Source organism: Sceloporus occidentalis, unplaced genomic scaffold, assembly GCF_023333645.1.
Source record: "Sceloporus occidentalis isolate IW3139 unplaced genomic scaffold, rSceOcc1.0.p SCAF_3, whole genome shotgun sequence".
NCBI lineage: Eukaryota > Metazoa > Chordata > Lepidosauria > Squamata > Phrynosomatidae > Sceloporus > Sceloporus occidentalis.
Genome location: NW_028316983.1, coordinates 144,859,701 through 144,880,969, shown reverse-complemented (window position 1 = coordinate 144,880,969; position 21,269 = coordinate 144,859,701). Strand labels below are relative to the sequence as shown.

Below are 21,269 nucleotides of genomic sequence, written 5' to 3'. Positions count from 1 at the left end.
CATGTAGCTGAAAACAGCACAGCCAATGCAAAACGTCTGTTTACAAATCAATTGCTCACTTACATTTTTAATTGATGTTTGAGCGACAATTTGATTTAAGGACAGGCAGTCAGGAAATCTAACTAGACCTGTTCATAAACCTGTCAGCAGATCTTGATTTTGCTTAGATGTAGAAAAAAATCTAGCAAATGCATTATCATAGTAATTGGTTATATGTTAAAAATGCAAAATGGAAGATGTTTTTAACCTACTGCTGTTCTTTTGTAATGAGAATGATGGTAAATGGTAATACTCACAATTGCTACTTGCTCTGTTACTCCTTTGGTCCAACAAATTTTCACATTCCTTGTATGGGTACTGGAGAGTTGTATCCAAACTTCTGAAGCCTTCTTTGAGGGAATGATGCTTATAATACTCCACAAGTTCCTTGTAGAGAAGATACAGAAACAGATTATAAATTTAATGTGTACTTTCTTCTTCCCATGTTTGGTCACAGAAGTTGAAGGAAGCTTTTTTAAAGATGCATTCATTCCACTGGATATGACAACATACTACTGAAACAAGAGTGACATTTCTTTTGATTGTTACTGAAAAGATACGTTAGGACAGTTACATGATTAAATAAATTATTTCACACCACAAGAGAATAAGATCATCCGCATAAAGAATGCATGTTTGAGTTACACACAGGTGGCACTGTATATTCATACATTCACAAATTAAGTCTTAAGGATATCTGCACATGTGAGACTGGCTTAGCTCTCACAAAGAGAAGTTCAAGTTTTTCTAAGCTGTACTATCCAGGTTTCCTCTGGATCACTTTTCTCATGGGAAAAGAAAATATTGTCCTGAATATAAACAACGATCATGCTGGAGACAAGGCTAAAATATTCTTCATCTGTGTACAGGGAAGTATTTAATCATGTGAATCCCCCCTTCACAGAGGCATCAGTCCAGTCACAAATTTATTACTTCATCTGGTATCTGTAGCTACATCTGTAGTGCAGAAATCATGCAGTTTGACACCGATTTAACTGCAATGGCTCAGTGCTACGGAATTCTGGGATTGGTAGTTTTGTGAGATATCTAGCCTTCTCTGTTAAGAGAGCTCTGGTGCCCCAACACAGGAAGGAACCAAGACAAAGTGGTGTCAAACTGCTTTATTTCTGCAGTGCAGATGCAGCCTGTAAGAAATGTAAGCCTTTGGACCTTAACTTGTCCACTCTTTCCTCAGTGAGATTACTTGTTTTCAAGCTTGGTGGGGAAATTCAAGAAGATGGGATGCCTCTTCTGAAACTTCCAAGAATTGCCCCAGTATTTTTAACTTGAACAAGTTCATCACACCCTCTAGGGATCACAATGAACAACATCACCATGATTTCTTCCCTAAGCTATTTTAGGCCTGGATGGGTGATTTTCTCAAAAACAGAAGTGACACCATGAGAGGCCTTTTCAACAACTTTGGAAAAGTTTTTTCTCTCTCTAAAGGTCAGGATTCTTGGGGATTGGACCTGGACCCTAGATGTTGCTTGTGGTGTAGTTTTTCCCCTCTAGTAAAATGATATGGAACAAAGATACACACCCCAGCCAAAATGACTGTGAGCCTCATCTTATATGTACCTATACCAGCATACATGGAAACAGTAGCAACTACACTGGGAACAAGATGTTAAATGGAGAAATTACATTGATGTATGCATTTGCTGAAGCAGATACATAAATTTATCCTGATTTGAATGTTCGCTTGCAGAAAACTAGCAAGCTCCATTTTCCTCATAGCTGGAATACCTAATGAAGTTTGTCAGATCGCAAATCTGGTGTCCCCAGTCAGTTTCTTTACAGTGCAAGTGGAAAAAATTGTCTAATGTTATATTCTTAGATGGACAAAGTAACCCCCCCCCAAATGTTATTTTTAGCATTCCCTAGCTTGGTTGGGACTGCTGGGATTGCGATCCAACAACCTCAGGATGACCACATCAGTCTCAGCACTGGGACACAAGTAAGTTTGAGCTGAAAAATATGTTTATATGATCAGATCACCAGAGCAAGCATCCTTCCATCAGGCATCTACTTATGTCGATTCCTTTTATTGTTTCTTTCAAGTGTTTTGTGCTTTTGCTGTCAGATATGCCTGCAAAATTTATCTTTGTGAATTCTAGTACAAGTGAACAGATCAGCACCTCCCAAATTAATAGGTGGATTAGAACTTAGTTATCCAGTGGTTTTCACGGAGAATCTCCCACACCACTATCAGTCTGAAATGCATTTAAAATCTCTTTTGAAATGAAAATATGTTTAGAAATAAATATTTTGAGAGGAAATAGGCACTGAAATACTTATTTAAATGCAAATTATCATGTGGATTTAAAATCAAACATTAAGGCAGAAACGGAACAGACTTATGAACAAACACATGCAAAACGGACGTGGAAATAGACTCTTTCATCCATCCTTAGTTATTGTTCTCCATCCTGATTGAAATCCTTCTCCTGCCCCTCACTGCTGTTGTTTGAGTGTGATTCTTCAAGGTAATATCATGCATGCAGACTGCATGTACAAGGAAAGCATGTGGAAGTTTTTGAGCCCTAATATTCCTCTCCAAGGAAATCCAAAAGTAATGAGCCAATTCCAAATTAAGCTTTCAAAACCTTTTAGTCATCTTTGAACTTCTCATATGCTAATATCTTAAAGCATTATCTTTCTTTTTGTTGACAGTTATCACTTTATAAATTCACATTATGCTGAGGAATAACCCTGTTAGCCTGTCACAGAAAATCCAAAACAACTGCTTTGAGAATGGCCAGCATTAAGGTAATTAATCATTATCTCTGTTTTTTGCATTTCACTTTCTTCTGATTTCACTGTTTACCTCCTCTCTACCCTGCAAAAATGCTTAAATACATTTTCCAACTGAGGATATAATTTATGCATTTGATGAAATGGACTGTATTCCATGAAAGCTTACACCACAATAAAGTTGTTTAAGATGGCACAAAACTGTTGTTTTTATGTTCCCATTACAAATTATTTGAAACCAAAATTGCTCCAAGCCTCAATCATAAACATGACCCAGACATTTCTGAACTATGGCTACAATCCAGTCAAATCTAAACACTTAGGTACCACTAAACAGAGAATCAAATGCAAGATTAACAAACTTGCTGGAGTCCATTTAAAAATGTTAACTTTTGGCTTGTTCACAACTCTCTGTATAGTTCTAAAATGTTGATCTGCAATTATAAGTGAGTATATGATCTATAAAAACGCTATTAATCTGACAGAACTTTTGGTACTACTCTTTGTTGTTGCTGCTGCTGCTTCAAATATTGAAACTATCACAACATTATTCATGTTTTACATTAATTACTTTAATTTACAAAATATGCCATTGCATCTTTCATACTGATGGCAAAGAATGCCAAAGTTCACACTGGTGTAGTTATCTGTATGTTCATGATACCTGCTATCAATTCCTGATTTACAAACCCAAGGAGCAAGTTTCTGTGACAAAAGAAGTTTAAATTCCCATTTTAAACAATTATTTGTTTCTTCCAGTGATGCAATTTATATTTTTCATATGCCCCTTGAAGAACAGGACAGATACCTGACAACCGGCCACTATTTCCTCTCTCTGGTTCCCTATTTTGCTTACAAGATTATTTCTAAGTACAGAAGCAAGAGATAACAGCAAGTCTTTGCCCACAACAGTGGCTGGCTCTCCAACTGGACAAGGAGAGATAAGAAGCTCTTTGTATTTAATCAGATGGCACTAGGAGCAGGTCACAGCAGCTTCTCCTGCAATCTTTGAAAGATGTAACCATTTACTTTCTAGAGCCACATCTACAGTATGTCAGAAGATGGATGTAAAATAAAATGTGATGACAGAACCCAAGTGTCAGAAAATGGCTGTCAGAGAATCGGTGCACTCAGGGCTTCAATCAAAAAGAGTTAATCATAGTCCATGTCTTCTCCCCATGACAGATATGTTTCTTATCATTTACCAACATTAAATTCTCATACAAAAGCAGACAAGTTGTGACTTCCAAGAGCACACCTGTGCATTCCCCAAGCAGTGAAAGCAACACATTTCTGAGTACAGAGCCCCAAATTTCCTTTGAGAGTCATTTGAGAGTCAACACATTGCAGAAAAATTGTGATTTAATACCACTTTAACTTCTGTGGCTCAATGCTATGGAATTCTGGGATTTGTAGTTTGGTGAGACACCAGGACTCTTTGACAGGGAAGGTTAAATATCTCACAGAACTACAAATTCAAGAATTCTATAGAACTGAGTCATGGCAGTGACAATGGTGTTAAACAGCTATATTTTTAAGTTCACAACTTTAAGTGATCTTAAAACTCACAAAGTTGTCTCAGGATAGTAGAAAAGACCTTGCAAAGCACCCTGATCAACTTGGGGGAAGGGAAAAATGAAAACCCAGTAACTACCCAATACAAATATTAAGACTGTCGGGGCGCAAGAAAAACCTTGCTATACCAGGTCAAATACAGATCTAGTCCCTCATAATGTTCCCACAATGGTGAATTTACATCCCATATCCATAGGATATTGGTGATGCTACAGTTGCCATCTTCCAGATACTTTTAGTGCTTCTGCTGCTAGGGGTAATACACAATAATCCTGACTAGAAGCCTTTCATGGTCCTAACTTAACCTGAATTTAACGGCTCCACATTTTAATCCACCAAAGTAACAAGCTACCAATGCATCTTGCAGTAGTGAATTCCACCTCTTGAGCAGCTGAGTCCACAGTCAAGGTCAGAAGTGGCCAAACTGTGACTTGCAAGCCACATGCAGCTCTTTGACATATAATATGTGGCTGACAGAAATATGTTGTCTGAGCTCCTTTTTTGCATTACAATTTGTATAAAGGATAAATTAAAAAAAATAAGCTTTATAATTATTTAGCAGGTATAAACTGAGAACCTACTGGATTAAAATGTGAATTTAATGTTCATGGTGAGTAAATAGATTTAAGATTTTAAATCCTTATTTAATGTTAGATTTGAATCAGGGATTAAAGAAATGTTGGATTAGCAAGAATTAAAGTGGAATTGTGCTAGTGAATCAGTAATTGTACAAACCACTGCTGATGTTAGTTTTAGTGGGCATGGTTTGAGATGCTATCATTTTCTGTATCGTGAGGTTTATTTCATATTCAAGGTTTAGAATAACAGCAGATGTTTAACATGTAAGATTTTTCAAAAAGGCCTCCAAACTCAAAGAATTTTGATGCCCCTTTACCAAAGACCTGTTCTATGGAATTGTGAGATCTGTAATTCCATGAGATACTTAGAAATCTCTGCCGGAGAACTCTACTTTGTCACCAAATCACAAATTAAACCATTCAGTCAATTCAAAACCACAAATTCGATCATAAATCCAACCATGCTAATTAACGTGGTGCTATAACTGCTCTGGGAAAGAGATCAAATTTACACATTTATAAGTTCTTTTATTTGCCTAAGATCTTATACATAAGTAAATATGCAGAGGATCGGGCTGCAAAACACATTGAGCTTCTGCTTAACAACAGCCATTGTGCCCACTACAATATCTTCAAATGATGAGAAATAACCTCCCAAACGATTGTTATAATTTCGGAATAGCTCCTCTAAAATTGTAAAGTACTTGGAAGTCAATCAAAGGGAGGGAGAAAAACAAACAGCGTTGCCATGTATGGTCCTTTTTTTCACTTACTCTTTCCTTTTGATTTTGACTTTCAGCCTCTCAAAGTTCTGCTAAGAATTTAAAATGTCAGAAATCTTAATTATTTGCTATGATGTGCATATTAAAAAAGAAGGAAAAGCCAAATTCAACTCTGCATGTTCTGTCCTGTGTTTTTAAACTTAGGGATCTTTACAAATTCCAATGAGCAAGCATAAGATAAATAGTCCCACCCTCATCCTGCCTTCGACTTCAGCTTTCTAGAATTTGGATATATGTATGGATCATTAAGAGGCAGTATGGTGTAGTGGTTTGAGTGTTGGATTAGGACACTAGGAGACCTGTGTTTGAATCCCTGCTCAGCCATGGAAATCCACTGGATGATCCTGGAAAAGCAAGGAAAAACCCTCTGGACAAATCCTGTCAAGAAAACTCTGTGATAGACCCACCATAAGTAAGAAATGACTTGAAGGCACAGATCAACAAACAACAAATAGATTATCAACCCAAACAAACTCTAAATCCTATCCAGGTTGTCAAGTCATGATATTCAAGTTGAATTAGAAAGGACAAAATGGACCTTGCCCCAAATTTGGAGAGGCAGTCATCACAGCAGCCTTGGCAACTGCCTTTCTGGATCACTGGCTAAGAATGATACTTGGTTTGGAGTTCTCTCTCTCTGAATTAGAAAAGAAATCAAATACTCTGACTCTACAACATAAAACACAGCAAAATGGCAACGGAATCAAGAGAGCCCTTCATTGCAGCTTACATAAAGATTAACTATGCGACAACTTTATTCTTGGAAACTTACTTCAATCCTTCATTCCTTTATATATGAAATGGTGTTTTGGAGATAAACACCTTCTGGCACAACAAAACAGACATTCTGGAATATGGTTGTGCATATGGCAGCATGGTTAGTATTGAAGCCACAGAAATAAAGGGGCAGAAAAGGATGCAAAATACAGATTTCATAAAACCATGAAATTGCTTTTACAAGGAAATAGAGCATGTGGTCTATTTTCTCTGAATCTTGATTGTATAACTCTAAACAAATCCTTAAGGAGTCACCACATACTAAGAGTTAAGGAATAGGTACAAAGATCAAAGTAAAAGCATAACATCTAATTATTCTGCTCTTTCAAGCCACTGCATATTGCTTTTTAAAATGAAAATACAGGCCGATTGTTTATTTACTGTAACGTTCTATCTCATCAAAAACTCATCTAGTATTCTACCCAACCATAATAAAGTTTATAAAACCAAAATAATTTAAGGAGCCTAAACTTCAGTCCAAATGTTGTTATTTATAAAACAGAAGAACTGTCTATCTAGACTAGACTAAAGGCCAACTTCTGAATGATCATTATGGCTCAGGACCACTTCAGAGACAATAACCTGCATGGCAAACAGGAAACTTTGGCAATTGTTCATCCTTCCCCTCTTTGTTTTGTACATCTAGTATTAAGAGAAATTCTTTCAGTTGTCCCCCAGAAAGTAACTTCCCCAATCTTTAGATGTACCACCACCTGTGTTCCACTGGCCATTCATGGCCTGGTTTTCCCCTGAATAAACAGAATTATGGTTTAGCCAGATATTTGGACTACTCTGAAATCACTCTTATTATGTTCTTATATATAACACTGATAAGAAATCTAGAATGCATTTACTATGATATTTTTTCCGACAGAACCAATGAATCAATGAATCTATGACGTGAGATTAAATTAGATCAAGTTAAATGAGATATTAGGAGTGAGGGGAGGAGAAAAAATAAATACATGCTTACCATTAAACTTCTAAATTTCCTATTTTCCGCAATGTGAAAAAAACATTCTCTTGTGAAAATCCTGATGTGCTTCACTTCATTATTGTACCTATGGGCAACAAATAACTTATGAATATAAATGTGTTTTTAATCAGCAAAGATCAATAATTACTTGAGGGCATGCCCCACCACTGGATGAATAAATTCTTAAGACAAAATACAGATCCTTGCCAGTATACTGTTGACACTTAATTAACAAAACACATTTATTCAGGTCTGGCTGCAAACAGTCTTAATTTAGATTTTAGAAAAGCCCTCCCAGCAAGTTGTAATTATGGGATCCCATAATAATGACTGTATTCAAGTTCACATTGACAAAACAGGTTCACATTTAAAAAATAATAATATTCTTTACCTTTCTTTCCATTCACATGCAATTTAAGGTGTTACCCATGCTGCTTCATATAAATTTTGGAATCAATGATAACCCTTGGATGACCCCTGGCCAGACTCCAAGCCTGTCCGCCATTACTGGCAAAGCGAGAGGACATGTGCACCTCCCCTGAGGGGAGAAGCCCCATTTACATCTTAGAAGGTCTGGGAAGTCGCATGAAGGGATTATCTTGAGTCAGAAGGAGTAAAATGTTTGCCTTTCCTGAAGCTATCACCCCCTCCTCAAGTCTGTTGTCCGAACAACTTAAGTCATTGATATTATCAGATCCAGACATCCAGGTGAAAGAAAGCAATTAAACTCCTTTGTTCCAATCACCAAAACTCTTTGCCTTCAGGCGAGATTTCGCCCTTAAAAGGTCCCAACTTTGGCTGCTCAGCGCGCCATCCCAAAGGTCTACTTACTCCACGTCAGTCAGACCTCTGTTCTGGTAGCCGGCATTTCTGCTCAAACCCAGGTTGCGGAGCAGACTTGTCTCACTGTCCCACATCCCATTCGCTTCCCGGAGGAAGACTACATCTTGGTGAGTATACCATTAGCCAAGCCTAAACATCTTTTCCACAATTCCAACCTATCTTCCTGAGCCTTGAATGTGTGTGTGTGTGTGTGTGTGTGTGCATTGTGTGTGTTCCCCCTGTTTTCAATAAAGTAGACATTTAGTTATTGCAATCTGTCTCAGCTTCAGTTATTGGGAGGCCCTGGTCTACTCCGTATACATATCGGGAGACGATCTTGGTGGGCTCTTGTAGCCAGCCCCCTCTTGCAATATTTGGACTAATAACAACATAATAAAATTCCCCTACGGACCCTTGGCTACAAAGGGAAGGGAACATAGTCTGTTGTCTGACGTCAGTTGGCACTCAGACTAGTTCTAAACATATTCTAGTTAACATGCAAGTGGACCATTAAATTACTTCATGCTAACTAGCATAATGTTATTTGTGCCCCAAGTCAAACTAGCCATTAGTGCAGCTTCCCCAGTGAAGTGATGACTTGCAGAAACATGGATGCCTGAAAACGAGTGTGATTGACTTCAACAATGGGTAGCATCCCACTGCATATGTAGATCTCTGGGTTAGTTGGATTCAAAAGCTACTGTGCCAAAGCAGCATCTCTTTACACCCAGCAAGCAGTGGTGCCACTAGGGAGTGCGGTGGTACAGCCCACACTGGGTGACACCCCAGAAGAGAGGTGCCACTCAGTCAGACCTCCCTGCCCCCACTGCCATCATGTCATGCTCTCAAGGGTGGCCGCACGCACCCTGTGCTGTCCACCCCTAAGATGGGATGGGAGAGGGAACACACATGGAAAGAACAGACTTTCCCCCCAGAATTAGTGGCCGTCCTTCCTTCTTCCAGGTCATTCTAAGTCTCTAAATCTTTGGCCCCAATCTTTGGTCCTCCAGATGAGTCCCAATCTTTGGTTCTTCAACTCCCATAATTCCTGACTGTTGGCCAAGTTGGCTGAGCCTTCTAGGAATTGAAGTCCAAAATGGAGGAACACATTTGCTCTGAATTTTGCATTACACACTGTAGCAGTGGAAAGGCAAAGAAAGTCCCAGTTTTGGGTGACTGGATCTTCATGAAGGGTAACCCACTGGCCATGTGTAGCCCTTGGGGCCCTTAGTCCTTCAAACTCCCTTAAATGTCCAATTTTTAAAAAATCAGCTAGAGGGGTTTTTATTTTAACCAAAATTGTCTCTAGGGAGTACAGTTTTCCCTGAATGTCTACCCTGACACAGCTAAAATCAAGTGGGATGGTAACTAGAAATGATCAAAATTCAGTCCTGCCCCCTCCCCAAATTCCAGCAGTGTAGCCCACACAGAATCAGGAACTGCCAAAAATGCCCCTTCAACCCTACTCATGCCTATCTCTTACTGAACAATTTGCCATATCCAACAACCATAGATTTTAAAACTTTTATGTATTCATAAACATTTTGCAAATGGATATATACTTTATGGAAATGTAGGTGAAATCCAGATAAGTGAAACTGACAGTCAGAATTGATCGTAGGGGTTATCAACATTTACACATCAATTGCAGTAATAATGATATGAAGAAATGTATTTCCGGGGGGGAAATTCTCTACTTACTTAATGCTAATGGCATATTCTCCTGATTCTTTCGTCCTACAACGCACTAAATAAGTGCTATTTACCCGGTTAATAAGTTCAGTCTCAGCTTGCAACCTTTCCATTGTTCCTGCATACCTGCAACAAAGTGAGCCTCTCATTAACAACACTGCCCTTCAAAGTGGACCCTATGGGCATGAGCTTAAAAAGCTCTCAGGTGAATCAACCCACAACCAAAGTTTGGAACTAACAAACAATTTTGTGGGGTAATGAGATCATAGGAATGTCTGGTGACGCCATTAAGACTGGGGGGGGGGGGGTATGAGTAACATTTACAAGACACTCCTATAATGTTGCCATTTTTGAATATTTTGGGGGGGGAGTTACTTTTTTAAAAAATCCACAAAGCACATTTTTATGTTATGAAGTAATGTAATATAAAAGGTACATTCCAAAAGTAACATAGTAATTAGGAACCAAGTTTCTTTACTGATATAAGAAGTTATATTTTTAGTGGCTTTCCAAATTTATTTTGAAAGAGCATATTAAGGTATTTTTCAGAGTATTTTGATAAGAATTTTCCTGGTGTTTTGCCGTTCCCATAGCAATTGTACAGTGTTGTTTGAAAAGGGATCAGCAGTGCAACAAATAATGTATTTTCAATATTTCAACAAGAGAACAGATTAGTTTTCAAACAGGGTAATTAGTTATGAGAATGCTATGTTTAAAAAGTAACTTTTCAGGCTTTGCCCAGGGCCTTCTGCATGAAAACCTTGTGCTCTACTGCTGAGCCACAGCCCTTCCCTCTGAAAAAGAAGGAGTTGAAGGAGATATGCAGAAACATGATTTCTTAATTTCCACATGCATTTAAGCAGGGACAGAATTATCCCCTTCTTTCACCAATAAACTGAGATTAAGGGAACCTACCAGACAGGGTCATTCTGGAGTTCTCAAAGCAAGGAAGTGGCTAGAGGTTATAGACCTGATGCAATGGGAAAGTGTGAGCACTGAAGGGCTGTCTACGGCCCGTTACAGACGGGCATCCTAGTATGCGAGGAGCGCATACTAGGGTTAGAAAAGGGCGTCCTTTCCGGACGCCCCCAACTCTAATATGCACTCAGCGCGTCCAAAATGGCAGTGCCCATTCCACACAGTGGCCGCCATTATGACGTCACGAACATGGCGCCTCCAAACGGGGTGATGTGGACGTGACGTCTTTGCGCCGCATGAGGGCACCTAGAGCACCCTTTTCATGGCACACGAAGGAGCTACGAAAAGGAGCTCCTTCCACAATTTGCATTGCTGGCACAGCCTTCAGACGGCTGCGCCAACGACGCAAGGGAGAAAGGGGCCGAGCGGCCCCTTTCTCCTCCTCCCCGCCATCATCGGGTGTCCTTGGGGCACAAAGCCCCAAGGACACCCCTTTCCAGGCTGCGGGGAAGCGGCCTTTTGCCGCTTCCCCACGGCCTGGAAAGCAGCGGATCGGGGCCCCAGAGGCTGCCGTTCTGGCAGCTGAGGCCCCGATCCAGTGGGGAGAGGAGCGCCTACATCTCTCTTATATTTGGTTTTTAAGCATCAAAACTTTAGCTGTCTCTTACTACATACTCTCACTAATCTACAAGAACATAGCATCTTTGTATACATAAATCTGGGGGGCTGTCTAAATGTATGGCATGATGCACTTATACACAGCTGTTAGGCAGTGTATATATTTCATTATTACAACAAAATGCCTACTGCTGAAGACTGGAAACCAATCAGTCTAATCAAAACTACAATAATACATGAAGGCTGGAGCTACTCACCACGGTTGGGATGAATAGTCCACAGGTTTAGGAACCTAAGATTTGAAAACAAAAGCAAATTCCAATTAAATGTTTTGATTTGCCAAATAAATACTATTAGTAATAAATAGTATTGGTAATAAATAGTATTAGCAAGTTGGGGTTACCATATAACCTGAAACAGCTAAAATCAAGTGAGATGGTAACTAGAAATGACTAACTGCTTCAAACCCAATCTTTGGTCCTCCAGATGTTTTCAACTTCAGCTCCCATAATTCCTGACTGTTGACCAAGTTGGCTGAGCCTTCTAGGATTTGAAGTCCAAAACAAATGGGGGAACACATTTGCTCTGAATTTTGCACCACACACTGTAGCAGTGGAAAGGTGAAGAAAGTCCCAATTTTGGGGGCCTGGGTCTTAATGGAGGGTGGCCCATTGGCCATGTGTAGCCTTTGTGAGATGGTAACTAGAAATGACTGACTGCTTCAAACCACTATGAGGACTCTCACTTTAAATACTCCTACTATATAAGCTGTGATCATTTCTAATATTCCTGACCTTCATTGTATTTAAACAACAATTTTGTTTTCCTTTTCCCCCTTTCCCACATCTTCCAACAGCTACCTCAACCATTCCACCAAGCCACCCTGTTCCAGCACCCCTGTACAGCTGGAGACTCCTTCAGTTGCCTTACTTTACTAGCTCATTTCCCCCCTCTGGGTCTGTCTCCTTTATCCATCCCACCCCTGAGTCACTGCCTCTCTTTCTCTGAATGTGCCGCTGGGCTGGCCTCCATCCCTTCTCCTAGTGGAGCGCTCGACTAAGCCAAAGAGGTAGGAATAAGAAGGTGGCACTAGTGGGGAAAAGGCAAAATAATTTCAAGTATTAAATGTTTGAACATTTTAAAATCTGCATGGAAAGAAAAAGAGGACATGTCTGGGAATGGGAGGACATATGGTAACCTAGGTGAAGTTCACCAATGGTCTTCGCGGATTCATGCTATTATCACCATTATCAGTAGCACAATTCAGACAAAGTGAAACTTCTTTCTCTTAAATCAATTTCAGTGCAAGAATTAAACATGGGCTTAATTTTCAAAAAAGTAACTTTGTTAGTCCTTTTTTCAGTAAAAAACAACACAGGCAAGATATCTAAGGCTAATTGTGATGCCTTGTATAAGGTGCATATTGTAAACAGGATGCACAGCAGCCCCACTGAAGCTTTGTTCCTTCCTTCATACTTAAACTCTTTCATCAGAGCTAATGAATTGCTAAGCCTGGGCTTCAGGATACCCATAGTTTGCTGTTTTGCCAAGCTCTGATCATTGCCATTGTTTATGAGCTGTTTCACTACAGCTCATGCAGAATTATTGGATTTAATCTAAACAATTTTATAGTATTTTAATAGTGCATCTATGTATCTGTAACTACAAATACAAATAAAGCAGTTTGACCCCACTTTAACTGTCATGGCTCCAGCCTGTGGAATCATGGGATTTATTGTTTAGTGAGATACTCAGCCTGATCTGTCAGAGAGCTCTCTTGCCTCACCAAACTACAAATCCCAAGATTCTGTAGGACAGAGTCATAGCAGTTAAAATTGTGTCAAACTCTTTAGTTCTGCAGTGTGGATACATCCATAGAGCGCCCTGAGTATAACTGCATAAGGACAAGAAATGAATATTAATTAGTTTGTATTTAATGAGCCCTTAACTGCAACTTTTCTAAAGAATCCTACTCCTTCCAGGACAGAAACAGTGTGCCTCAAGGAGGAGGCACTTCCAAAGGCATGCCTCAGACTATTTTTGCTTTAACTTCTCCTATGCATGAGCATGCACACACATACACAACTTTATATTAACAAAAAGCTCTGTGGAATCTGGTCCTTCTTGGTCCAAGCCTCTACATGATTTCACTCCAGAGACATGCAAACATACCATCAAGGGAGCAGGAAGAAGAAGCATGTTAGCATATATAACTCACACTTTACCATAGTGTATGTAGTGGCCAAACTACAACATGTGAAATGATTGTGCCCTCAAGAATACTACCACTCCCACAGGACTGTTTGGAAAATCAACAGTATCATTTTCTTATGGTAAGCATGAACCCACACCCCAAAAAGAAAAAGCAAGAATGAAAGCAAGTGAACGTAAGCTAGAAAATGTCTTGGTTGGGACATATTCCCTACTGCAGACAGAAAAATGCCTATCACTGCTATCAGGGAACACAGCATACTATAAATATTCCAGGCCTCCAGACATTTTCATTCAATATTTACTCATCTTGCATTGTGATAAATGTATTTTATGCTGTTTCTAGGCACTTTTATACAGACTGGTTGTAAAGGCTGTTATTTAATAACAGTAGTAAGTTATGGTGCTTCAAAGAGTGATAGATATTTTAGTATCTCCAAGTCTTATAGTTTGTCATAACATAATGTTTATATTTTGCCCTTTAGGTGAATGTTAGAATAGCATCAATTTATCTTTCTAGTAACAATGTGTCTCTAATATGCTGAGGATTGATGTTTATTCATACTGCAGATTTATGCAACCCAACTTCTCCCTGATAAGAATGGAATATATTTCACCCCAACCTATATAACTCATTGATAATTATCACTTCCATTTCAGTCTTTTAAATTCCTATCCACTCTCCTACTTGAATAAAAAAAAATGTGCTTGTCACACTTGACAAGCTTTATGTGGTATTTGTTGATTGTCCCATGCCATAGCACATTATTTGTGTCAGTATATTTGTGACTGATATCTTGTGAATTAAAAAAAACACCTTTTTTCTGTTGCATAGAATTGTTAACTGTTATGGAGAAGTGAGGTCCACCATGTGTATACTGGATCTTTGCCCTTCCTGGCTCCTGAAAGCAGCTACAGGGGGGCTGGATGAGTGGGTAAAGAGAGTGGTGAATGTTTGACTGTAGCAAGGAAAGTTTCCATTCTGCCTGAAGTAGGCTGTGGTGAAACTGTTATTGAAAAAGCCTCGCTTGATCCCCCCAATCTGAATAACTATCGGTCAGTATCTAATCTTCCATTCTTGGCAAAGTTGTGGCCTCCTAGCTCCAGGGCTTTCTGGATGATACTGATTATTGAGATCCATTTCAATCTGGCTTCCAGTCTGACTATGGGACAGAGGCAGCTTTGGTTGCCTTGGTGGATGACCTATGCAGGGAACTGGACAGGGAGGCTGTGTCCCTGTTGGTCCTGCTAGACAGTGACGTTCAATACCATCAGCCATGGTATCCTTCTTGGCACCCTCTCTGCGATGGAACTTGGGGGCACTGTTATGAAGTGATTCCAGTCTTTCTTGGAGGGTGAACTCAAAAGGGGTGCTGGGGGGACCTGACATCCTGGCAGCCATCCTGTGGAGTCTCACAGGGTTCTGTGTTGTCCCCCATGCTATTTAATATCTACATGAAACCACTGGCAGAAGCTAACAGAGTTTAGGGATGTGGTGTCACCAGTATGTGGATGGCACCTAATTCTATTTCTCCTTTCCATCCAATTCAAAGGAAATTGTCTCTGTACTGAACCAATGTCTGCTGTCAATAATGGATTAGATGAGGGCAAACAAATTGAAACTTAATCTAAACAAGGCAGAAGTGCTCCTGGTCAGTCAGAAAACAGATCATGGAAGAGGAACTCTGCCTGTGCTGGATGGGGTTACACCCCCCCTGAAATTCAGGCTCACATAGATTTTTGTGGGTTTTTCGGGCTATGCATTTATTCTCTGAAGCTGCCAGCCACAGATGATGGTGATATGTCAGGAATAAACTCTTCTAGAACATGGCCACATAGTCTGAAAAACCCACAAAAATCTATGGATGCTGGTGATGAAAGCCTTCAACTTCACTTCAGGCTCACAGCTTGGGTGTGCTCCTGGATTCACCTGGATGCCGAGGTTTCCCTACTGCAAACACCTGAGTCTGGATGCCCAGGTTTCAGCAGTGGCCAGGAGTGCATTTTCACAGCTACTATAAGTCTTTTGCACCAGCTGCGCTTGTTCCTTGAGATGTCAGATCTGGCTACAGTGGCACATGCCTTGATTGAATTCCATCTCGACTACGAAGCTCACTCTATGGAGGACTGTCTTTGGAAACTGTTAAGAAACTTCAGCAGGGTCAAAATGCAGCAGCCAGAATGCTGATGGGGCCATTTATAGAGAGCATAAACTTCCCTTGTTAAAACAGCTCCACTGGCTACAGATTCATTTCTAGATACAATTCAAAGTGCTAGTCATGACCTATAAAGCCCTACATGATAATATCTCTCCATAAGAACCTGCAAGGGCCCTAAGATCTACGGGGGAGGCTTTTTCTCCATCCCACCACCCTCACAGGCTCGTTTGTTGAAGACACGAAAGAGTACTTTCTCAGTGGCTGTTCCTCTGGCATGCTCTTCCATGGAAGGCTAGGATGGCCCTTTTCATGCTTTCTTTTTACTGGGAGGCAAAGACATTTTTATTCAAGCAGGCTTTTAATATATAATCATGTCAGGGAGGCTTTTATACAGGGTGGGTGATTTAGTTATGTTTTTAACTTTTATATGTTTTGTGTAATATTATACTGTTTTTAGCTAGTTGATTTTAATTGTTTTTTAATTTTTTATTGTAAAGTTTTTAAACGATTTTATCTGTGAGCTGCCTTAGATCCCTTTCTGGGAGAAAGGCAGCATAGACCTAAAATGAAATAAATCTCCACCCTGTTAAATACTGTCCTAGTAAAGGCTTGACAGATCAGTCTTGCTTCCCCTTTGAAGCTGACCAGCCTTCTCAGTTGTACTTTTGCATTTCCTGAGACTTGTTAAGAGAAAATGTACATTTGTGATACTTAACGGGGTCTTTCCAAGAAACTAACAATTTCCCCTGAATGCAAAGTTTCCCTTCAGAGGAAATTCCCTCTCCCTGAACGATTCAGTGACGCTAGAGGGGAGCCGACGATTCCCTGATTTAGAGGTGATTTAGTAGCGCTTAAGTGCTGGTGTGATAATCTTCTAAGAAAACACAAAGTCTAACAACCTGAAATGAAGTCAGGGAAGTATATATGAGTGGGATTGACAGAAACCCCATGAAATCAAGAGTGGGAGAACCTGAAGGGGTCCTAAGATCCCTAATAGGAGCTTTCTCTCTGATCAGAAAATAGGGGTATGAATCTTTCCTTGTTTTATTCTTGTATGTAAGAACAAATTAATTCAAACATTTTCTTCATACTGAACAAGATTATGCATTTATCTATGAGATTATGACTTGAATATGGTTTTAATTTTTTATACTCAAAACAATTTTTGTGCCAAGAAACTTTTCAGAAAAATGTCCCCAAATGGGGAAAAAACATGCAACCAGTGACAATTTCTCAACAGGTTGTCTCAGAATACCGTAACATCCATTTTCATCAAGAATGAGAAAATATTCTTTGAAATTTCTCTCTAGCACTATGAAATCTATATCTTAACTGGAACAGGTGGGAATAAACACTTTAGTCTTAAATTAGGGAACTGAAGCCATGTACCCTTCTACTTCTGGTCCAACTATGTGAGATCAACTTAGTATCATATGAACTATTCGGCAGAACTTTGCTTAAAGACTGTAGTTTTCTACAGAGTGCTGATTTATTGGCATGCTAAAATATAATGAAAGTATGCACACCTCTGACAGGAAAGAAAGTGAAGAATTCAAGGAAAGGAAAGGCATGCAGACATATGACAGAACAGGCTAAGAGCTTTGGTTTGATAGCTTTTGTAGTTTTTGTAAGCATTTCTCAAACTATTATTGTGGTCTAATCTCCCTCTATAACCCAAGGTGACTGGGAAATATATTAAAACCAGAGCATTCTTGCGTCACTTATAAGAAAGCAGCCCAGTGATTGCACAATGCATTTGCTGTAGGCTTAGAGTGTACTGAATCTGAAAACCAGTTAGATGATTTAACTTACTAAATTTGAAAAGCCATAATTTGTGGAAGTTTACATCATACTTCCAATTTTAAATCTAATAACCAAGAACTTCGCAATGATAGATTCTAAAACAACATTAAGTATAGCATGCAAACACACACAAAAGGTCACTACAAAATAATTAAAATTTCACAAGGCAGTATTAATTTTAAAAAAACTTGGCATGAATCAGGCATGTTCACTGCAGATATTTTTGTGAAATAATTATACTGATAAACAGAAGTGTATAGTTTTACTTACACATGGACATGGTTTTACAGCATCACTTGGAAAGAAACCAAGCTCCCGAGTCACCAAATTTCTACCCTACAAAGAGATAATAACATTCCATTAGGAAGAATATTTGTTAATGTGTCTTCAAGTCAAGACTGACCTATGTCAACCTTAACATAGGGTTTTCTTGGCTTGATTTATTCAAAACAGGTTTGGCATTGCCATTCTCAAAGCCTGAGAGGGTATGACTTGCCCAGTAGATTTCATGCCTAAGTGGTGATTCAAAAGATGGTCTTCCAGAATCCTAGTGTACAGTGGACCCTTGTTATACGCTGGGGTTTGGTTCCAAGATCTCCCGTGTATAACAAAATCCGTGTATGCTCAAGTCCCATTAACTATAATGACATAGCAAAATGGTGTCCCTTATAAAAAATGGAAAATCAAGGTAAATTTATACTTTTTTGGAACATTCTCAAACCGTGTATGCTTAAATCCGTGTATAAAAAATCCTTGTATAAGAAGGGCCGACTGTACAATGAGTTGCATACAACATAGGAGACTCTAGCAGCAGGCCAGAGACAACAGAGGAAAATAGCCATATTCCATTAAAACCCTGAATTCAGCCATGCACCACTTGAAGAAAAGGTACCACATTCATACCTCCAAGCAGGCAAAAAAAGTGTCTCCATGGAAGCTCACATCATGAGGAAGTAATCCTGTTTTGTGAAGAAGCACATCACACGATGTGCCCAGTGATAGAAGCATTGCTTTCACAAACAAAAACATCAAATTTTATCACTCTTGAAGTAACACTGCTGATGAAAATTGTGAAAATCTCTGAAGTCCAAGGATGCCTTGTCTTACTTTAGCAAAACTAGAGCCCAGGTAACCAACTAGAATTCTTGAAGACCCATTTTAGAGAGATGTAGCAAATTCTGCCCTTTCTTACAAACTGGACTGCTTGTCAGCTACATTATCGGAGACTCCTTCAAATGTCATGCAACTGTTCCAGACCAGGCCAATTCTCCAGTATCTATGTACAGCTCAGATGAGGTATACAGAAAAACAGCATGCCAGTAAAGGAGAGCCTAAATCTGAGTATGCAGTCTCTTTGAGCAGAAAATGTCTTATAAAAGGGATATTTTTAATGGAGATTCATCCCTCATACTTTTAAGGACTAAGGCCCCAGACAGGGTCCATCATATTACATTTTTATGCTTGTTGTTCCTGTTCACTGCCATCAAGTCAAGTTTAACCATTGGCAACCCTGTGAATGAGAGATCTCCAAGTCACCCTAACATCAACACAGCTGCAGGCATACAGACTCAGTCTATAGTTTTCTTCATTGTAAGGTGGCCTTCCTTTTTTCCTACTGTCTTCTATGTTGCCAAGCATTCTTGTCTTTTCTAGTGAGTCATGCTTTCTTATGATATGTCCAAAGTAAGTCTCAGTTTAGTCATCTTGGCTTCTAGAGAGAGTTCAAATTTGATTACCAGACTTAATACATTTGGAACCCTCTCACTATAAAAGGATTCCCACAGAAGTTGTCGTGCTTGGTTCACACCAGCACTATGAACATCTAACTTAAACAGGCAGTAAAATGTCCTAATACAATTTAGTTTGAAAGACAACAAATGGGAATGAAGAACAAAATTTCAGTGGATTAAACTGAGTTTTCAGTCACTGCTCCAGAACTCTGACTGAAGATGCAATATGAGAACTGTGAAGTTCAGTCTTTTTTTAATCTAGCTGCATGGAAATGTTTTCATTTTAAACCCATACAGACCAGTGTGGCATGTTTAAGCCCAGGGCTAAGCTTCCAGGAATGCCAGAACATAACAACATACATTGTAATGCAGGCTTAACATTGCAGGGTCTTTGTGAGATGGCACAATCATACTCCCCCCCCCCCCCCCCATTTAATGGCAAGGGACAGAGTACACCTTACTCACCTACACATTCCCACTGCTCCCAGTTACTATAGAGTAAGTGCAGGGCACATCCTTCCCTCCACAGTACTAATCTACAATTTATAGTCTTTCTACAATTAATATAAATTGTAGATCAATACTATGGAGGGAAGGATGTGCCCTGCACTTACTCTATAGTAACAACAGGGAGTGGGGGCAGAGATAGCTGAGTAATTACAGTTAATATTCTGGGATGCAGTGGCTCAATGGTTAATACACTGACTCTAATGATTGCAAGATTGGCAGGTCAGCAGTTTGTGGCCCAGGTGCTGCATGAAGGAGTGAGCTGTCATCACTAATCACAACTTCTGCCAACCTAGCAGTTCAAAAGCATGTAAACGTGGAAATAGATAAAGAGGTACCACTTTAGTGAGATGGTAACAATGTTCTTTGTAGTCATGCTGGACACAAGATCACAGAGTCATCTTTGACAATGCTGGCTCTTCAGCTTAGTAACAGATGAGCATGGCCCCCATTGTCAAGAGAAAACCTTTACCTTTACAATTAATATTATAAAATAATTACGCTTTCCCTTCCATACTGGGGCTCTGATGATTAGCCTCCCACATCTACTCTATAGTAAATCAAAGAAAAATAAGACATAGCTGCTAGCTACCTCTTTAAAGTTATAATTGTTTTTGCCCCACAGCTTGATCCAATGGGATCGTCTGGTGAAAATTAAGGCTGCTGTCTTAACAGTGTATCAGGAAGAAAGTTCTGTTGAACTCAGTAGGATTTCACTTTGAGTTCCAGAACTGGAAAAAAGAAAGGATATATATAAAACAGCAACATGTTTTGAGTGTCTGTTAGACTTGTTTGACCAACAACCTACACCCACAATTAGCATTAAATTTCAATGACTTCCAATGATCTTGAAAAGTTTACATAGCAATGAAAGTGGCACAACTTGGAAGGACACTGGGTCAGCCTTTGATCCAATGCTCCAGTTAACACTCAAAAAGTAGAAGGCATAGTCAAGAGAAGGTGCAAAGATTGCTGCTAAAATGTTGTGCTCTCCTAAAAGCTTGTGAAAGGGTGTAGGGATAAAATGAAAATATTGTGCTCTTTTCAAAAGACACTCATGATTTTCCAGTGGCTTGTGGCTCCTTTGCAGCTTAGCAGGCGGGTGGGAGTTGCTTTACAGAAATGAGGTGTGCTGGGAGAATTAGATGAGGGGTACACCCAAGAACAGATGTAAAAAAAATGCTGGCTGAGTATTTTAGAAATTACATCATATAAAACTGGAATTTAACTTTGGTAATAAGGAAAGATTTTAAAAAAGACACTAGTATGAACAAGATATTAATTGCCCACTAAGAGATGAGAAAGCAATAGGAAATTAGACGTGA

At 39.4% G+C, this 21,269-nt stretch overlaps 1 protein-coding gene across 2 annotated transcripts in view; it reads right to left on the bottom strand.

Annotated features, from left to right (window-relative positions):
* Positions 1-21,269, bottom strand: part of VAV3 (vav guanine nucleotide exchange factor 3) — a 208,634-nt gene that overhangs the window by 17,749 nt on the left and 169,616 nt on the right. For both annotated transcript variants that reach the window (XM_089516555.1, XM_089516556.1), the window contains exons 21-25: positions 17,978-18,043; positions 11,792-11,826; positions 10,008-10,124; positions 7,482-7,569; positions 297-426 (exon numbers count right to left, since the gene is read on the bottom strand). In XM_089516555.1, the coding sequence (XP_089372681.1) occupies positions 297-426; positions 7,482-7,569; positions 10,008-10,124; positions 11,792-11,826; positions 17,978-18,043 (436 nt within the window). The remainder of the gene's footprint in view (positions 1-296; positions 427-7,481; positions 7,570-10,007; positions 10,125-11,791; positions 11,827-17,977; positions 18,044-21,269) is intronic.